Below are 20,869 nucleotides of genomic sequence, written 5' to 3' on the forward strand. Positions count from 1 at the left end.
GTCATATTTGCTTTAAATGACAGCAAAATCTTCTTTTTTCTTTCCCCCTCCGTGAAGTACTTTTCTGGATATCTGTTGGTTCTTCTCCCAGCATCCTGTTAGGGAAACTATCAGATGTGTTCGTTTTTGTGTACGGAAGTGATCAGCAGGTTGTAAGGTCAGGGGGTAAAGGCTAGACCTCTTTCGATTGAGAATACTCACAGCCATCTTGGATCTAACGAAGCGAAGGGAAATTGATGCGGTGAGATTATTTTACTTATTTTTGTTCTTATGTTAAAATTGCCCTATGTAAATTAAACTCCGTCAGATGGAGCTTTTTACCTCCCTTGCTTTCTTTCGTTTAAATACGTAGCACGTCGTTAGCCTTTAGCACCCGCAGATTGTCGCTATTGGTCTATCTGCTGCTACTGCCACTGCCTGCAATCGGAGCATAAACTGAGCCGTGAAAACACACAGCTGACAGTGGATAAACGGAGGCAAAGAGGGCCAGTGTTACTGGTAGCTAAACCACTGTGTATTTTTCAGTTTAAACGCTCTGTTACTTTGGTTGTTTTTAGAGTAGCCAGTTAGCAAGCTGACGTTAAGCTAGCTAAGCTAACTCTAAGTGACAAGCACCTAGCCTGCTAATGTTAGCTACCTAAACTAGTGTTGGCTAGCCTGTTAGCTTTGTTGCTGTTAAACACATTAATAGTAAAGTTTAACGGGATGGAACTTAACAACCAGTTCTGCTGTCATCTCGTTTAGTTAACAGGTATCGTAGGGCTGCAGTTTTTGTTTGTTTTGTTGCAAAAGTCAAATAAATCAATCTTCATTTTAAATTCGTAGAGAAAGCAACTATTCAAAAGTTTATTTTAAGAACCGTAAGGTGCCAGTTGCAGCCCATTGAATTACAAAGAAATTATAACATATTGCATTTCCAGATGCTTCCATTTAACTTAGCGTTGCAGTCATATAAGATATCTTTTTGTCTATACAAAGGTTATGAAATATCAAAGCTGTGTGGCGGCAGTAAAGTTCCAGTTGCACAAACAATACAATGTGGTGCTGCTAGTTTCAGACATGGGCTATTCAGTCTCAGATCATTGGGGTTTTTAACAACATTTTCTGCTCAGCCATCTTTGATTTGCCTAAAAAAAATGTGTAGTCCAAAGTTTAAACATATAGAATGATTGCTGTGAAATTTCAGCATCGCATAGGAAGTACTTTAAATATAAAGTACTTGAGATATACAGTACTGTGCAAAAGTTTTAGGCAGGTGAGGAAAGATGCTGTAAACAAAGAATGCTTTCAAAAATGCAAGTGTTAATCATTTATTTTCATCAAACAACAAAATGCAGTGAATGAACAAAAGAGAAATCTAAATCAAATCAGTATTTGGTGTGGCCACCCTTTGCCTTCAAAACAGCATCAATTCTTTTAGGTACACTTGCACACAGTTTTTGACGGAGCTCGGCTGGTAGGTTGTTCTAAACATCTTTGACAACTAACCACAGATCGTCTGTGGATGTAGGCTTGCCGATGATATATACGTGTGTGTGTTCCCCCCCCCACACATTGATTTGATATCTGAAGCAGTGTTTGAACTCGAATATCTGAGAATCTGTTAAAGAAAACTGGCTTCTTTTACCATGAAAGTGAATCAGGTTCTTTAAATGGGAGCAAATACAGTAAAAAGTTCCAAGAATTATTCAAATGTGTTTTTAAAAAAAAGTCTCATAGACCAACAAAAAAGAATAACATTAGTTATTAGTTAGAGATAGTTTCTGAAAGGTATTGACATATTTCACAATAATACAAAATCAAACATGTAGAATGCTTAATCACAGGAATGAAGAAATAGTTATTTTTATTCAGCTGCCATTCTGGATTGAGGAAGCCTAACAAGTTGTACTGCATAACTAAAATTTCAGCCCAGTAGTCTTATCAGATTAGAACAGATTTCTCTGGTTTCCAAGGTGCTCTCATTATAACTGAGAAAGTACTTCTGCTAAACATAATCTATGCAAATTTGTTATTTTCACTTGCTCCCTGACCCTTGCTCTGTCTAAGTTTAAAATGTAGTCAGAGGCATCAAAAATGCAACAAGTACAAATAAATCACAAATACAAATAAGTATAGCAAAACAGGAGTAATGAGTCAGTAGTGTTCCAAGGCCAAGTTGCCATCAACACAAGGTGCAATTGGTAGTCTGATACAAAACTCTAACCCTAACCATAGGAGCTAAATTCTAATCTTAACCCCCCGTATTTGCTTCTTTAACTCTAATCCTTACCTATTAGCCAGTATGCCTTGAGCTGACTCCTATTCAAAACCCAGGAGGAACCAAAACTGGGATTCCCCCCCTGCCTGCTTACCCTTCTGAACCTGCTTCCACCTTCCTTACCCCAGAGGAATGCTGAGGGGGTTTTAGGACACACAATACACCTTAACGGGTGGTTTGGATTGCTTGATGCCAATTTATTATCCACTTCTGATCCCTGCAATGTCTCCTTGCTAATTTCTTCTCCCCATCACAGACTTAGTAGAGTAGTATAAGGTGCAGGGTACTAGTGGTGATGTATGTTTGTCTGTGCATTATCTCGACCAAACCAATTTGGCCGACGGACCATTTCGGAGAGAGTCTTTAACAGAAAATGCGTACCCCTGTTCCTAATTCTTACCCTGCTGCTGCAACTGTGAGCAGAGATCAGGCAATTGCCACGCTGACTGCCTGAATGAATGCTGCAAGAATTATTCTATAAATACTAAAACTAAAAATTTTAATGTCCAATTTTGAAACCATAACACTTTTAGGCTAGTATAGAAGTTGACCAGAAAATATTGTATAGGTTGAACCTTACTGGCTCTGAATTTTATCTAGTTCAAGTAGAAATCTAAAGAGAATAAAAATTCAAATCTAAGCCACAGTATAAGTTCAGAAAGTTCACTCCTGAGCGTCTGCTTTCTTTCACATGCACATTTTAATTAATGTTCCTTTCTCTCTCTTCAGGTGACGAAAGGCATGTTTGGTGCTAGAAAGAAATTTGTAGAGTTCGTTGACGTTGTCGATAACGACTTTACCGATGAAAGCATGTACTACAACCAGCCGACGATGTTTCCACATCGGTCGGATAAAGATGTGAGTTTTGTGCTGGTACACCTTTCTTACCTGTTGAGATTTTTTTCCCACATTTATCGTACTCTCTTCTGTCCTTGAATGTTTTCCTCCAGATGCTGTCCTCTCCCTCACCATCGTCATCGGGTCAGCTGTCGCAGCTCGGTGCGAGTTTATATGGTCCACAAAGTGAGTGCTGACCTTTATCTTACGGCCTGTTACATCAGTTTTGTCATTTGTGATGGACTTAAAATCGTAAAGACAATTCTGCTTTTTACCTCTGAACTAGAGTTACTTAAAGTTTGATTGTGTTATTTGAACAGATAACGGAAAAGCTTTCTTTTGTCTTTGCGCAGGTGCACTCGGCTTCTCAGTAAGAGGCATGGGAAACAACACACCTCAGTTAAACCGAAGTCTAACGCAAGGTTCGCAGCTACCGAGTCATATCACCCCCACAACAGGAGTCCCCACCATGTCTCTCCATACCCCACCATCACCAAGCAGGTGAGTGTGAACTTGACCGATTAATCGTGCTGTTTAAGAAAACTTTTAATTCACTAAATTGGACGATGATGTTTTAACAGGGGGACGTTACCGATGAATTCGAGGAACGTGCTGAATCACTCTCAGGTCGGTCAAGGCATTGGGATAAGCGGCAGGACCAACAGCATGGGCAGCTCGGGGCTGGGAAGCCCCAACCGTAGCTCACCCAGTATCATCTGTATGCCCAAACAGCAGCCAGCACGCCAGCCCTTTACCATAAACAGGTAGGTGGATTTAGTATTTATTGCACATATCAACCAGTGTTTCAAAGGGACATGGCCCCGTACTATGATGCAAATTCAACATACACAGGATGTCTTTCCGCTATCTGGGTTCAGTTATCTTAAAACTGGTGATTGGGCCAAGCAGTCACAAGAAGCTGATTATCAACTTAACAAGGCAACCCAGGGTTTCTCAATCTAGCTACCAGCATGAAAGAGGTGCTGTTTACAGCTTTTGACCAATCTGAAATGTGGATAAGTCTGTTGGCAGCAGAGCAGCTGATTTTGCAGAAAATGACAAAACTGTAATATGAGGAAAAATCTGAAGAAAATAATACACGCTGAACCCAAACCTTTATATGCATTTTGTGTGTGTGTGAGAGAGTTTTTGTTTTTTTAAATAGTAGCGTAGTATTAAAAGCGCCATATGAATGTATGTGCGCTTTAAGTGTTTGATCAGGGAGACTCCCAGAGTCCTACTGTATTAATAAAGTTTAGCCTACTACAGCCTGAAAGAAAGTGGGTAAGAATGCAAGCTGCTGAAGTTAACAGGCATCTCACAGCTATCACAGCTCAATCAAGAACAGGAGAAACTAATACAGTGAATATTTACTTTACATTAAAGTTTAGATGTACACAAGATGCTTTTTTTTTTAAATCTTTCAGCTTTATCCGGGTCTGAGATTTTAAAAAAAATAAACAAAAAAAGTTCAAAACAAATAAGTAAAAATAGGTTCCCCCGTTTGTAAATTTAGAACAATAAAATGTTTTTCACCCAACAGGAAAAATAAACTTATGTCTAAGAATCTGTTTCTAATCCAACATAGTGAACTACACAACTTTATCCATGCACTGAAATCCAAGGAACAGTGACATTTTGCAGAAAACTGATTGATGAGTAGGCACTGGTTTTGTACCTGTTTATCTTTAACTGTGAACATAACATGCTCTGAAACAGGTTAAGATGTAAGTTACCATGGTGATGTACCACCTTTGTAATAATGAAAAGCCAGGGTTAACCTTGAAGTTACCTGGATGAGCTCAAATCTTGCTTCATAGTGCTGGCATGGGTTACCTTCGGTGTATCCTTTTGTGTGTACAGTTGCTTTCTAAAGCATGTTTTTCTAACTAAGGAAATGTTTATATCCTTTTTCTTTCTTTTTTTCTTATTTTTTTTCTGTCTCTGCAGCATGTCAGGATTTGGGATGAACCGCAATCAAGCTTTCATGAACAACTCATTATCAAGCAACATCTTCAACGGCACAGGTTGGTTGTTCACTTTTGTCTAACCATCAGTTAACCATTAGGTTTCAGCTACTTTTAGACTAACATTGCTCTGCCTGTGTGTGTGTTTAAAGCATAAAAAACAGCCACAGCCTGATAAATAATACTGTTTCCTGCACAAAATCACAGCTTTCCATTAATCCTGCTGTTAGGGTCTTACAACAGTTAACAGCAGCAAACAGTGCCACCCATCATACATAAACTGTGTATCCTTGAAATGAATTGCAGGAAATTAGGTCTGAATAAAAATCTGATTAAACTGATCTGACTCTTTTTAACCTGTTACATAAATACACATCAAAAAAAGGGGAGAGCTGCTACATCCTTAATCTACTTTATAATAAGGCTACATTATTACATATTTACAAAAATAGTGTATTTATATATATATATACATGTTTGTATTGTCCTTGTGTAACAGATGGGAGTGAAAATGTAACAGGACTGGATTTGTCAGACTTCCCTGCATTAGCAGATAGGAGTCGGAGAGAAGGGACCGGAAACCCTACACCAGTTCTCAACCCACTGACTGGACGAGCGCCTTATGGTAAGCCATTAGACTGTAGAAAGTGTCTTATTATTTTCCTCACATGAATCACTGACAGCACATTCCATCAACATTGGAAATGGATTTCAGCTGAAAACCATCAGATGAGCTTCGTAATGTTAGCTAAGCTTTTGTTACACTGCACACGACAGACTATCATTGCTGATTGTACCATTCTGTTTGTTTTTGTTTTTTTCTTTGCTGTTACACTTTCATCATCAAGTTGGCATGGTGACAAAGCCATCAACTGAGCAGACACAGGATTTCTCCATCCACAATGAGGACTTCCCTGCACTGCCTGGGCCAAACTATAAGGATCCCACGTTGAACAACGATGACAGCAAAACTGTAAGTCACACAGCACACTGGCAGGACTTTTTTTTAATAATTTTTTTTGAGAGAAGGGTACAGATCAAAAGAATTGAAATAAATACATTATTTTTCCTGCCTATTGATTTTTTCCCTTCCCTTTAGAACTTGAACTCCACAAACAAGAGCACATCCAATGCAGATGGGCCCAAGTTCCCCGGAGACAAGACGGCCTCAGCACAGAACAACAACCAGAAGAAAGGGATTCAGGTGTTGCCTGATGGTGAGTCTTCGCTGCCAATCGTATTGCTGCTATTCCACCAAAACAACCCTTCTTTTTTGTCATCAACAATTTTTATTTATTTCATTTTAAACTTCAATAACAGAACTTAAGGATAACTACATAAATAAATAGTTTAAAAAACAAACAAACAAAACAACAACAAAACACAAAACAACAACAAAACAAAAAACAAAACACAAAACAAAGGAAAGTTATCCTATTCTTTCTTCGCACACCAATCCCCACACCACCACTCTGTCATTACTCCTCTGTTCTTCAAGTTACAGAAAGCCAGCTTGTAAAGGGGGACCAAATACAATCATATTGATGCAATTTGTCTAATAAACCATAAGTCACTTTTTCGTAAGACGCCAACTTAGTAGAGATGGGAATCACCATACATCCCACGATACGATATTATCACAATACTTAACGCACGATACGATATTATTGCAATTTTTTAAAATATTTTGTGATATTCAGATTCTGTACATAAAGGTAAACTTTATCAATATTCATTTTATCTAATATCAAAGTCTCACACTCAGTCTTTCTCTCATTTCAGTTTTATTGTTGACAAACTGAACGGTTTGTATTACAGTCTAGTCCAACTTAACTGAATCAACCATCTGGTACAATTACAGCTATTCTGAACTATGCAGTTTATGAAAACTATGCAGCCCCTTCAGCAACTGAAGAATTTGAAAGTAAATTAAAACAAAATATAATTTTGCATTAAATAAAAATGTTTTACACTTAATTAGAATAAAACATGTCTTAAATTAAAATAAGTAAACTGTCATGTTTATTGCTGTCAAAAACGAGTTAAACACATTTGGACAGTGAAGGAATGTCAGGATTCTTGCTCAGAAAAAGGATCAACATGCTCTGAAGTCAGAGCACAAAAACCTTTTTTGTAACAAAATATCGATTTCTGCTGTCCCTGTATCGATACATTATTAGCAAACAAAATATCACCATACTACACAGTATCGATTTTTTTCCCCCACCCCTACAACTTAGCTATTGTCTTTAGCCAACAACCCTTCTTAATTGCCTTGAGTGAGGCAGTTGGGCGTGCTACCTTGCATTTGGGGTTAGATAATTATCAACTAAGCTACAGTGAGGAAACCAACAAAATAACGTTCATTGTAACATTAATTTACCTGTGATCATGAGTTCAAAGAGGTATTTAGTTGGTTTGTTCACAAAGTGTAGTTATTAATGCAGAGGTGATTTGACATTAAGTACTGAATCTAGTTCCTACAGTTTGTTTTAATCTTGAGTTGTCTTGCTGCTGCAGGTCGGGTGACGAACATTCCCGCAGGAATGGTGACGGATCAATTTGGCATGATTGGCCTACTGACGTTTATCCGGGCAGCAGAGACTGATCCGGGGATGGTCCATCTGGCATTAGGAAGTGACCTCACAACACTGGGACTCAACTTAAACTCACCAGAGTAAGACAAATTTCATTACCCTGCAAATACATACTGATTTTTCCTATAAAAAAAAAAAAACCCACACAAAGAAACAATAAAATATTTAGTCCAATAATGCATGTTACATCTGTCTACTTTTATTTTTAATGAATGAATCTATTTAGTTCCCCACCGTTTCTTTGGATGGATGTAATCGTATTGTCATTAATGTATCAGTGGCTGAATACAAGAGGCGCAGTGTCTTTGTTGCCTTAGAATTAGCTTTTTATTATCTGCAGAAGGGGCGAGTCCCTTCACTGTCATTTTTATACATTAGGAACCTTTTGCATTTGTAACAGTCACGGGAGGAGCACTAAATCATACACGCTGGTCTTTTAAGTTTCAGGGTCTATGATTTTTGATATACATCAAATTTCATTCTTACTCAGAGGTAATAAAGAAATAAGAGGAAAGAGTCTCCATTAGTTAAGTTTGCCCCCTGCTGACTGCATCAGTAGGTTGGTAAAAGTTGGTATTTTCAGAGTTTTTGACATTTCTTCCTGTTTTATCTAAAACGTTTAGCAAACAGTCTGCTTTTGATATTAATACTAGCAAGAACTGATTGCAACTAAACTCTTTGACAGAAACTTGTACCCCAAGTTTGCCTCTCCTTGGGCTTCCGCACCTTGTCGACCTCAAGACATCGGTAAGACATTAATTTGATGTATGACAGTCCTGAGTAGCTTTCAAGACCAGAGTCAGAGCAGGTGTCAAGACATTTGCATTAGTGCTGAGGAGGAGCAGAGAAAGGATGCAATGCAATCTTAGTATTTTTGTAAAATATTTACATTTTTAGTCATGTTTTTTTTTCTTTTTTAACAAAAACTGTTGTTGTGGAAATTAAAGTACAAACATACATGTGGCCCTTTAAAATTAGTGCAGCTAAAAAAAACCTTCAACTATTTTATTACAAGTAGTTGGCTGTTGACAGAGTTAATTAATAAGATTTAGATTCTGGCAGGCCTCCTGGTTTTTGCTTTTTATTTATTTTTTTTATCCAACCTGGAGACCACATTTTTGGCATATCAGTAGCATAAATTTTCAAAGCCACAGTGAATTAAAACAGTTACACACTGCTTTAGACACTCTTGTGTGTGCTGCTAACCTATATCTGTATCTGCATTTTTAGACTTCCATGTTCCATCGGAGTATTTAACAAATATCCACATAAGGGACAAGGTAACCATGAACTTGAGCTCAATGTAAGCGGTTCAAAGATTAATGTAGTAAAATAAAATTAATCTATACTGTCTTGTCTTGACTCTAGTTGGCTGCCATCAAACTGTCTCGATACGGTGAAGACCTGTTGTTCTACCTGTACTACATGAATGGAGGAGATCTGCTACAGCTTCTGGCAGCAGTGGAGCTGTGAGTACTGACTTTTTGCTAGAAACGGACACAAAGGTGTTTGTCTGTCCAGGAGATGATCACCTTACTTGGCAAAGAAGTTTAAAGGAGTCGTGTAAAGTCGACAGTCTTTGCAGTTGCTCCTTCGTATTAAAATCCTTTCACTGGTGAGCAGATGAGACAGTTTTTTGAAGAGGAAATTAAGCAATTTAAACAGAAAAACAAGCTAGAACATTATCCCTGCCATAAAACTGAATCTAAATTCTAAACCACAGTGATTCTCTCAGCAGATGCAAATATAATTTACTTTTTCCTGACACACAAGTTCAGCAACATTCATCTACAACCCAGCTCAGTAGGCCTTCTAAGGCCCGTTCAGTCCAAAGGCCCAAAGCCAGGAGGGTTGAACCAGCTCACTTTAAGAAAAAGCCTAGACTACTTATTAACGATGAACATAGCTTGCTGGTCTAAAAAGTAAAGGGTATGCAGAAGTGTTTTCAAATCTGCATTCATTCTTAATGACTTCTTCTTGTATAGAAGTCCATGAGGGGGGGAAAAATGAACCATACTCATCACTTGATGTAATCTGTTTATTATCTCAGTTTCTGTTTTTTTGTCCCATTTGGAGTTGAATAGATGACACAACAAGTTCTCTGTTATTTCCACCCCTCAGTTGTGACCAGATTTCAAAAACACTACATGGCAGTGCTCGAAACGGCCAAGTCAGGCTTTTAACCCTTTAAAACCGGTCAGAGTGGGCACGCTCCGTTTTGCGCAACTACTTTTAAATCCCGGTAGCACTGCAACCACGTGACCTAGCACAATAATGTTTTTTGCATATGAAACCGGAGGAGTTGTACTTACATCTTATGCCATCAGCTTGTCCTCGGTCACAGTTTCCTTCCACATATAGCTTTGCAAAGACTGCATAAAAAGCGCTTGCAGCAACAAAAACATAATATTCCAGAAACAGCTTTGCCGATCCGATCAGCTGTTCATAACACTTCCTACGTTGGAATAGACGTCATCGCGCATGTCCGCCATGACCTGCCCGAAACCGGAAGTGACGTCATTTTCGCGGATATGTAGTTTTTTTTACCATCAGGGCCTCATGAGCCTATACTGGTGTTTTTAAAAGATATCTTTGACTTTATGACTTTCTGTGTTGTTTCTGGGATGCTTAGGACTCATATTGCACTGCTGGAAATAGTTTATTTTGATGCATATGCTGCTTTTTTGCAAATTTGCATTATGATATTTATTTTCATTTTTCCTGCAGTATATAAAAATTGGTGTATTTCAAAAATAAAACTATGAAGACACTTAAAATAAATTTCCTGTGGTGGGAAACTATTTTGTGCAACTGTTTTGTATTTACAGTTTTGAGGGATAAGCCTCTTAAATTTCTCTAACTAGAAATATATGTTAAAAAAACAAAAACGATTTTAAATTTTTTTGTAGTTTATTGCACTTTTTTGCAATTTATGTAATTACTATGCACTTAATGCAGACATATTATTAAAATCTAGGCTGTAATGGTTGTATTGATGTATAGCAACTTGAAATACTCCCAAAAATGGCTCCACAGCATGTAAAAATATAATATAAGCTCTGGCAGACTTGGTTCTATGGTAGGTCTTAAAGGGTTAAAGTCTAATACCGCGGAAGCACTAACTGGTAGTCGGGCCGTACGCGTGTCTTAGTGCAGTTGAACATAATCCACAAAGACCGCTTGTAGTCGAAAAACAAACAGGCAAACATTTATTTCCACAGTTTGAAATACAGTGATCCGTTTGAATGTTCATGTACACTGCAAACACGGTAAGAAACTGTTTTTCTCCACAGCTAGTTAAAGCCCCCGTTGCTCCACACTGCCCGTCGCGAACGCTCCCCCCGTGCACAGTTACCGTGTGTTAAAGGAACAGTACGTAAAAATTAAATAAGGCAAGAAAAAATACAATTTAACTGTAAATCTTACGCTAAACAAATTATAAAGTAAAAACTGAAATTCCCCATTATCTTACACTCATCCTTATCCAAAATGATTCAAATTCTTAACAAATATACACTCTGTGCAATCTGAGTAAACTAAGAGATGATTAGACCTTTATCCTATACAAAGTCGAACTACACAAGTACATCTCTTATAAACAAACTTTTGGAAAAAACACTTGTAAAGCTTTAAAATGCTGATCGATTCTGCTGTGTACTCTTAGATTAACACTTAACAAGGTACAATATTGTTTGTTTACGGAATAATTTTTCTTCTTTTGTATGAACATATGAATATAGTTTTTGTAGAAATAGCTGGAAGTGTGAGTGAAACTCCTTGAGGCTTTTAAGGGTCTTGAAATGAATCTTTCTTGGTCCCTGGTTAGCCACTAGGTGGCGGTGTTTTATTTATTTGTTTCTTTGTTTGTTTATTTATTGTAATACTTCTTATTAATGTGTTCTTCACTCTCCAGCTTTAACCGGGACTGGAGGTACCACAAAGAGGAACGGGTTTGGATAACTAGGGCACCTGGTATGGAGCCTACACTGAAGACTAACACCTATGAGAGGGGTACCTACTACTTTTTTGATTGTCTTAACTGGAGGAAAGTAGCCAAGGTAAGAGTTGATATTATCAAATTTTATTTTTTTTAGTTTTGAGGATTAGAGCTATTATCTTAAAACTATCTGTTTCTCTAAGGAATTTCATCTGGAGTACGACAAGCTGGAAGAGAGGCCTCACGTGCCAACAACATTCAACTACAACCCAGCCCAGCAGGCCTTCTAAGGCCCAACCAGTCCAAAGGCCGCAGCTGTTCCTGTACACGACACCGTTGTCCAGGAGGGACGAGGAGGTCCACACAGCTTGGTTTTTTATTCCTCGAGGATTTGGCTCTTTGACTGTAGGGGTCATCACCATTAAAACTGCCCTGCATTTTCAAATTTACAAGCTGCCCCAAAACACCAACGAATGTTTTGTTTTTATTCTTCATGTTCCTCCTGTTTTTTTTGTTTTTTTTTTCCTCCTCTCTTGTTTTGAGCAGGGTCTGTGTTATGTTTACGTCTCTGAATCTGAAGCCTGTTTTTTCTCTGAAAGGAGGACTGACCTTGTGGCACAGGGCAGTGACAGAACAAAGGTTATTCTTTGTATTTATACCAAGTGTTAACTGAATTAAAGACGGGGAAAAGAAACGTTGACATCCTAGGAAGCAAGTTGAAGGGTGAAAGAAATGCAATGTTTATTGTTGCACTATATTTAGTAATAAAAGAACACAAAATTTGTTTGTGCTTTTTTTATGTGAACACTCCCTGATAATTTCTCCCCCTCTTTTTTATTGTTATTTGCTTTTTTTTGTTGTTGTTGATGTTTTGAGTCAGGGAGCTCATGCAATTCTCCCACATCTATACATTTCACCTTTTTAGCCTCCCTCCTTTCAATTTCCATTCATCCTTCCACCCTGTTTTTGCATTACCAAACCTTTTCTGTCACATACAGTTTCTTCGTCTCTCTCTGTGACGTCTGTGCTGCCCAAACATGGACACAAATGTAGGAGACTACTTTGACGGAGAAGTCCTCAGAGGCTGAACATCTACACGACTTTGCTCCAGAGCAAACGGAACTCTTTCCAGTCTTTGTTACAATTTTGTAAGAAATGTGTACATTTTTTTTCTTTGCATCACATAAATTAGTATATGTATGTACGAATGTGTATATATGATTGCTACATATATGTATGTGTGTGTGTATATATATATATACATATATATATATATATATGACATTTATTTTGGAAGAAATTTTGCCCTGACTTGTACCTCGTTTTTATGAGGTAAGCATGGATGCAATATGTGGATGCGACAGGAGTTTTCTGGATCTGCTGGACAGGGTGTCACATGACACTGGGCACTTGCATCAAACTAAAAAATATTAAAATGTCACATGAGGAAAGGCCTGAATCTAAGCCCCACCATTAAAAGATTAAATAAACCCGGAGATCATTATCATCCCCTGAATTTCAACTCAAACACAACCAAAAGGATGCATTTCATTTTAAGCTGATTGAACAGTGGTGGACAGCAGCATTTCATAGGAAACGGAAAAAAGACCTGAGGAAAAAAAAAAAACACAGACCAATCTTGTATTTTCTGAATTTAAAATCTTAATTTCTTTGTATTAAAGCAGAAAAAGGCTTTCCTGAACCGTGTGTCTTGTTTATTGAGTATCTTACTAAAATTGGCCTCTGATTTGTTAATACCGTACAGTGCAACAGAGAAAATTAAATTCAAATTTGTAAGAGTTTAGAGAAATCATCCACAGCAAACACTGGACTTTTCACACCTTTTAATACAGACTCTGAAATGAGCCATTAAATTCTGCTGAAAATGCAAAGTTTATTTTTTATTCCTTTAGTCAATACATGGAATGTAATTACACATGTACCACATGCTTAAGATACAAAACTGGAAAACAAAAAATGTAATGATACACCTTCAGAGCAGCAGTATAAAATAATTTAATTTTAGCGCTGTATCTTTTGCATCGGATGAATTATTTCCAAATTATGTTATCAAAACAAGTATCCACAGTTTAGAAAGGCACATACACGCCCTAATTCATACAACGTATAAAGTGGACCAAGAAATGGTACACAGTTATGGCACACAAATGTGAAATTATACATTGAAAACATTCACAAGAGACTTCATTTCAAAGTTTCCATTGAAGGCCATAAAGAATCACAATAAGTACAGTGGACACCAACAAATAGGCAGCACACCAGTTCATTGAAACAAAGATCCAAACTAGTTCATGACTGACGGTACTGTAGTAAAAATACGTTCATCCAGACTGAGTAAAAATATCAAAAGACACACTTTTACATTAGATTTGTTAAGCCGTTTAAGTTTTTAAAACGCTGCTGCATTTGTAAATGCTACTGATACAAAGTGAGTTATTAGATGCAGGGGTGATATCCTGATTAGCACTTTAAGTACACATTCTTTGTCTAATGAAGACGACCGTGCTGTGACAGAACAAAGCGTTTTAAAGTCATCGTCTTTCTACCGTTTTCAACATTTTCCAGTTATTTTAAATCCCTGAACTGCACACACGAACGCAGCCTGCTGCTGAGCTCTCCTCTTCAGTACGTGACAGTGATCTGACAGCGAGGCTCACTTCGAGGCAGGGTCAGCGGGGGTGGAACTATCTGCAGAGCTTCCTGCTTTGGCAGCATTTTCTGTTGGAAATAAAACGACAACTTTAATCTTTCCATCTCTTGAAAAATTATCTACAAAAAGCATACATGACAGTGGGAGTGTGCCAGTGGTTTTGCATAATTAAAGGACTTTATTAAGAACCCCACAAACTGCTAACCTTTATCTTTCTTCTCCTGAGTTTCCTCAGCTGCTGTCTTGTCAGCTCTGAAGAAGATCCGGGCGCTGCTTAAAGAGAAGTAGAGAAGCTCAAACTCCTGAAATGAAAAGGGAAAACCGTTCAGAAACACATCTCAGTGCCATTCTCACAACCACGCCAACCAACAGTTAAACTTCTTGAAATTCAGTCTGATATTTAAAAAAACAAAATGTACCTGGAGGTACACGTCCAGCCTCTTCTGGGTGAGATTCATGGTTTGCAGCAACTTCTCATCCTGATTGGCAGACTGAACGCTCTGCTCTTTCACCACCGCGTTCATCTCTTTCTTGTACTTGTCTCTGACAGACTGGAACCAGTGCAAAGAGTCAAACTCTAGATACTGGTCCAGTAGCTTCAGAATGTACGCCACACCTGAGAGAGGAGGCAGAGAGGGGACAGAAACAGAGGCGAGTACGTCCAAGGCCAGTACAGAAGAAAGGATTAAGGATGTCTGTGTGTATTATCAGGTTTGTCTGCTCACCCATTGCAAAGCCGTCGTCTGTAAAAGCAGCTCCAGATTTGTTTTTCTTGTTGAGTTTCTCTTTGCAGCTGATGGAGTGCTCCACAAAATTCACCGTCTAGGAGTGAGATTTGTTGCAATAAATGTAATTAAGTACAAACTGATTTCAAGTAGAGAACATGACATGTAGCAAAACAGCATCAGCACTGACCAGCGGTGGTACAATCATGTAGAAGTTCCTCAGGTGCATGTTCTTTGCACTGCGAAACTCAGGCGCAAACACGGCCACCAGCATCTTGAAGTACTCCGTCCCCTCGGCAGAGTTGCTGGTCAGATCTCCCAAAACAGAGTCCAGGATGCTGTGAATCATAATAATCTTAATAGAAAGCAAATAAATGACAGCAAAGAAGGAATTACATTGAAGGAAAACATTTTTTGTAAAAGTGCAGGGTGAAACTTGAATTTATTACCCCCACAGTAGATAACTGTTATATTCTTCATTTCCAGTTAATACTTGTACAGCTGCTGTTATTGTGTATATATATATATTTATATTTCTTCATACATTCTTATATATTTCTATACTGTGTATTGTGTATTTTGTTGTAGTTATTTTATTTTAAACTTTAATTTATATATTTTATTTTATTTTATTCTTTCCCAGTTAAATTTACCCTTTATTCTAATTTGTGTTGTACAGTTATTTCATTTTTAACTTTAATTTTTTAATTTAATTTTATTTTATTCCTTCCTAGTTAAATTTACCCTTTTTAATTTTCATATTTATTTCCTATCTTATTCATAGCTTTTTCTTTTTTTCTTTAGGTCACGAGCAGTTGTCTAAGCATTTCACTGCATATCGTACTGTGTATGACTGTGTATGTGACAAATAAAATTTGAATTTAATATATGAAACTATATGGGAAAAATACAGTATGTGTTCATTTCAATTCAAATGTGATTATATATAACAATGTTACATATAACTTTTATGTAACATACGGCGGTGGCCATCGGCAGAGATCACTCTGCTGTTTGGCTGGGATGTGATGTGATTTATTTCCTTTACATTTTTCCCCCATTACGAAATATCATTGTTAGGTTTATGCTGACACAAAACTATTGCTGGAACAGCCGAGACAATTTTACTGCAACTAGCAAAGCATAAGACACCAGGCCGAACTCTTTGTGTGATCTCGTGACTGAGACGAACGCTGTTTCAGCCGCTCGAACTCTCGGTCAGCTCCACTGTAGCACTGCCTTTTATTGTGGTTACATGAATATGCATGGTTTCATTAACATATGACATCTTAAACAGGCATACATGTGAACAAAGAGTACCAGTCTGTGTGTGCGTGTAGGTATGCTTGTGTGTGTGTGAAGAACGACTCCCCAAAGCTGGTGCCAGGAGTCCAGTGGTCCACCTAAACAAAGGGCCCTTGTACTCAAACAGATACAGAGTAGGTGTCCTCCCAAACTATGTCTCAGAAAGAGGAGGTACGACCTCTCTCATGACCTTAGGATGTGTGTGTGTCCAGAGCGCACACAGACTTTTTGCAGACTACTAAGGATCAGACATTATATCACTATGCAATCGATTATATGTTTCTAAGTACAATTGACAATCATAAAATATCACTCCAACAATCATACTCTCCTTTGCTATAATTTAGAGTTGTAATTTATCAACATCAAACCCTTTCTTTAAAACTTGCACTTCAGTTATCTTTTTCCTATCTGAGGTGCCCCCTGCTGGTACAATAACAGCAATGCACACAACACTAACTGCTAGCTGCAGGATTGTTGGATTACACTCTGAAGCTGACATATGATTTAAAATTCATTGATGCACCGTCCATCCAAAATAAAGGGCCTGCTCAGCAAACACTGACACACAAGAAGCGACTGACTGACTTTTTACAGATAACTCACCCAGCAGCTTTTTGGGTCCCCTCTGACAGACCCTCTTCTTTCACCAGCTCCTCAAAGTTGACTATATCCTCCAGATCTGGGACAAATCTGAAGCAATAACGAAAAAGAAAATGTTTCCAAAAGCAAGATAAAAATGTTTCTGATGTAAAATCACATTTAAGCTCATGTTTACACAATATATCAGTAATTTCTTCTAAATGAAGCCATATAAACTTTCACTCAAATTCCTTTTATTATACCTGATTGCGCTGCTGCAACAATGAAGGCCTCCAGAACGGATCATACGTACATAGCCCATGGCGTTACCTGAAAGAACAGTGTGTCTGTGAAGGTTCTCAGTCATCCAGGTCATCGTAGTCAAAGGAGCTTGCAAAGAAAAGCGTCTGGACTTCTTTAAGTTACTTGAAGACGTTTCACCTCTCATCCGAGAAGCTTCTTCAGTTCTAAGATCAAATGGTGGAGAGTCCCAGATTTAAACCTAGTGGGAGTATCCCCCCACAGAGGGACAAAAGGACCCCCTGATGATCCTCTAATCGCCTGAGCCAAGGTGTGAAACTGGATGTGGGTCCCAATCAGCCAGGGTTTCGGGTGAGTTCATTGTGAAACCTGGCCCCACCTTATCATGCGAATTCCTGAGGTCAGATGGCCCAGGATGTGAGTGGGCGTTAAGGCGTCTGGGGAGGGATCTCAAAACTGGATTATAGATGGCAGAGAGTTGGTGTCGTAAACCACTGCCTCTCTTCAAAGATGGTCGCTCACAGTGGACATAGATGCTTCTTTCACTCCTCTTTCAAACCATCTGTCCTCTCTGTCCAAAATGTGAACATTGGCATCCTCGAAAGAGTGACCTTTGACCTTTAGATGCAGATGGACAGCTGAGTCTTGTCCTGTGGAGGTGGCTCTTCTATGTAGAGGTCTGGGCATTCCTCGCTGCACTGTACAGCATTGACCTTAGAACTGAAGAAGCTTCTCGGATGAGAGGTGAAACGTCTTCAAGTAACTTAAAGAAGTCCAGACGCTTTTCTTTGCAAGACTGAAATTGTGTTATCTTTGCATGCAACTGCAGTTTAATGTTTATGATAGGAGAAAACCTCAGGAAGCAAAGAATCACAAATTCATGTACATGGGCGATGCCTGAGCACGATCCGTCAACTACAGAGTCGTGCAGGAATGCGCGCCGGGCATCTGCTCACACTTTATTATATACTGTCTTATCCACTCATGGGTGGAGTACAAGTTAAGGAAAAAACAACTTCTTATCTGGTGATTGCATACGAGGCTGCACAGGATGCAGCCTTGCAAGACAAAGAGGAACAAGTTGATTAACGATCTTGTAATAGGTTGAAACAATACATGTGGGTGTTGTCTAAACTTGAGCAACTTCCTCATGTGGTCACTTTGCTCCAGTTAAAGGATTACAGGCATTACTGCAAAATTCAAATAAAGCTAAACATAAGCAATTATCACAGTTGAATAAAGTTAATAAAAGTAATAAAATTCAAAATCTTTTAACAGTTTAATACCAGAAACCAATAAAAGCATCCTCACCAATCTGGCTGATCAGCTGTCTAAACTGGTCCAGGTAGCTCTGTCCATCAGGAGTGATGCCCAGTTTCCTGATGCCACGGTTAAACTTCTCTGCTCGTTCAAACGGATACTGTAACAACAAGACAAGACATATGGTACTGTGACAGCTTAGCCCGAACAATGACTCTACTTTTACTCCCTGGCTCCAGGGTCTTCCCCCTCTGCCAAACTTCTGTTCACTTAAAATGACTGAAAATGGAAAGACAGAGAAGACTGCACCTTCTGATCAGACTGGTCCTTTGTTTCTCTGAAGAAACGTATGTCTTTGATGAGTCTGGACTTGATGTGTTCGTCGTACATAAACTGACTGAAGATGTAAAACTTCTTTTGCAGAAACTGGTAGGTGAAATTCACCTGACGGAAGAATAGAGGAAATATAAAACAAGCCTTACATCCATATACGAGAATGTCAAAACACATGTTGTTGTTTTCTGCTGGAAACTCACAGTGGTGTTCATGATTCCTGTACCGTGTGTTCGGATGGAGTTGGCGATGTGACGGATGTTGATGGTGTTCAAGTGCTTGTTGTTGCTCGCCTTCTCAATGAAGATCTGTCACAAAAACAATTAGAACTGCAGAGGCAGCAACACTTTGTGATTCAATGGGAGAAAAAAAACATATGGACTCTGACCTGGTTGTTGAGGTTATAAAGGTATCGTGAGACAAAAACATGAATGTTCCTCATGATCTCCAAAACATCCAAACCCTGGTGAGAACACGAGGAGGATTTAGTTAATTTGTCTATGTAAATCTCCACCTCTGCTCATGAGGAGGGAGGTGGAACCAAACAGACCTGCTCTAGTGTCTGGCTGGGCAGATGAGCCTCTGTCATTGTGAGTCCATAGCGCTGTGTAGCAAGGTTTCTCATCTCACTGTAGGTGGCCCAGTCATGCAGAGCGACAGTCGTCAGGTTGTAGAACGTTTTATCCAGGTAGTGCGTCACATAGGCTGTAGGACATTAAAAACCTTACAGTATTGCAGTAAACGGTTTACTGTTAAACATTCATGCAAAGAACAAATCACTTAATGAGGACCTTTTTATATTTACTATAACTTGGGACTAAGTCACCATAAAGCAATAGCAGCAACCTTCAGAGAGCAAAAAGGGATGTTTGTATTGTGCTTTTCTGCAATGCAATGCAAAAAACGTGTGTGTGCAGCAGCACAGAATGGCACAAAACAAGAGTTTAGTTCATGTTGTTGGTGCATAAGAAGTCATTGTACTATTAAAAATGTGAGAGTGCAAATCAAACGCACACCTTACATTAAAAAAAATAATGAAAAGAATAAAAATGATAGGACACTTTTTAAAAATTCAAATGACTTTAGAAAAATAACAGATGTCTTCACAAATAACCATACAGGTGACTAAAAAGCACACAGCACACAGAAAGGTACTCCAGAGGGTCATTAATATGGCCCAAAAAATCATTGGACATCCTCTTCCCTCCCTGAAGGACCTGTACAGCACTCGCTGTCTCAGGAGGGCACGCAGCATCCTACGGGACTGCACACACCCAGGACACCGGGTGTTTAAGCTGCTGCCGTCTGGCAGGAGGTTCTGGCTGCTGAGGTCCCGAACAAATAGACTCAAGGACAGCTTTTACAACAGGGCAACAGCCCTGATCGATGCAAATAGCTGACCTGATTGGCTACCTCCCTGGACTTTTTTAGGGGGGAGGTAACAATGTTTAAAACAATAACAATTAGGGTATCGGGACCGATACTGTAAAATGTGTGTGTACTCATACTCGTAAAAGTTAACCGATACCATGAACCAATACCAACTTATTTCATTAATCAGAGGGTGGCTTGTCATTTCTGTTGTAGTTTTTTAGATTGGCCACTAGGGGGCCAATTATTATTTTATTTATTATTTATTTTATAATTTTTTATATTTTATTATTTATTTAATAATAATTATTTTGTTTGTTTGTTTACAATATGGACACTCTGCAATAATTTAAAAGTTTATTTTATTCTCAAACCTAATTTGTATTTATTTTATTCCAAACAGAAGTGTTTATTTATTATTCTGAAAGCTCGAGACAGTGCCAATAGTTCAGTGATATTTTGTTAAATTACAATGTGGAGACTCTGCAATAATTTAACAGAAGTGCTTATTTTTCACTTGAAAATTTTTTGTGGTCATTTTTATTAAGATTTTATTTTTTATCGGCAGGGAATATAATAAAACCTGTCTTCCAATTAATTATATTTGTGTGTGTGTGTGTGTGTGTGTGTGTGGTAGAAGTATCGTTTTTTGTACTCTGTATCGGCAAGTACTCAGATCCAAGTATCGGTATCGTATCGGTTTGAAAAAATTGGTATCGTTGCATCCCTAATAACAATAATAATATTTATATTTATAACAAGG

At 38.4% G+C, this 20,869-nt stretch overlaps 2 protein-coding genes across 3 annotated transcripts in view; one reads left to right on the top strand and one right to left on the bottom strand.

Moving 5' to 3' along the window:
* The first annotated feature begins 88 nt into the window (after nt 1-88).
* cnot2 (CCR4-NOT transcription complex, subunit 2) lies at nt 89-17,812 on the top strand. 2 transcript variants are annotated; one of them, XM_085166578.1, is made up of 15 exons: nt 89-241; nt 2,990-3,118; nt 3,211-3,283; nt 3,451-3,598; nt 3,679-3,861; nt 5,048-5,124; nt 5,600-5,689; nt 5,913-6,037; nt 6,164-6,281; nt 7,585-7,741; nt 8,347-8,408; nt 8,892-8,941; nt 9,030-9,130; nt 11,575-11,719; nt 11,802-17,812. In XM_085166578.1, exons 2-15 carry the CDS (start codon nt 3,002-3,004, stop codon nt 11,886-11,888), a joined length of 1,533 nt encoding a protein of 510 aa, XP_085022704.1. In that variant the 5' UTR covers nt 89-241; nt 2,990-3,001; the 3' UTR covers nt 11,889-17,812. The 2 variants fall into 2 exon arrangements, with proteins under 2 accessions (XP_085022704.1, XP_085022703.1); XM_085166577.1 differs by having other exon boundaries at nt 91-241; nt 5,564-5,689.
* The window catches only part of washc4 (WASH complex subunit 4), a 21,203-nt gene continuing 13,806 nt past the window's right edge, over nt 13,473-20,869 (bottom strand). Inside the window, exons 22-33 of the mRNA XM_085166553.1 lie at nt 19,286-19,440; nt 19,124-19,198; nt 18,939-19,043; nt 18,712-18,846; nt 18,454-18,562; nt 17,145-17,211; nt 16,906-16,992; nt 15,185-15,332; nt 14,995-15,091; nt 14,689-14,885; nt 14,475-14,571; nt 13,473-14,337 (exon numbers count right to left, since the gene is read on the bottom strand). Of these exons, the coding sequence (XP_085022679.1) occupies nt 14,273-14,337; nt 14,475-14,571; nt 14,689-14,885; nt 14,995-15,091; nt 15,185-15,332; nt 16,906-16,992; nt 17,145-17,211; nt 18,454-18,562; nt 18,712-18,846; nt 18,939-19,043; nt 19,124-19,198; nt 19,286-19,440 (1,337 nt within the window). The 3' untranslated portion in view covers nt 13,473-14,272. The remainder of the gene's footprint in view (nt 14,338-14,474; nt 14,572-14,688; nt 14,886-14,994; nt 15,092-15,184; nt 15,333-16,905; nt 16,993-17,144; nt 17,212-18,453; nt 18,563-18,711; nt 18,847-18,938; nt 19,044-19,123; nt 19,199-19,285; nt 19,441-20,869) is intronic.

Source organism: Neolamprologus multifasciatus, chromosome 7 (genome assembly GCF_963576455.1).
Source record: "Neolamprologus multifasciatus chromosome 7, fNeoMul1.2, whole genome shotgun sequence".
Taxonomy (NCBI): domain Eukaryota; kingdom Metazoa; phylum Chordata; class Actinopteri; order Cichliformes; family Cichlidae; genus Neolamprologus; species Neolamprologus multifasciatus.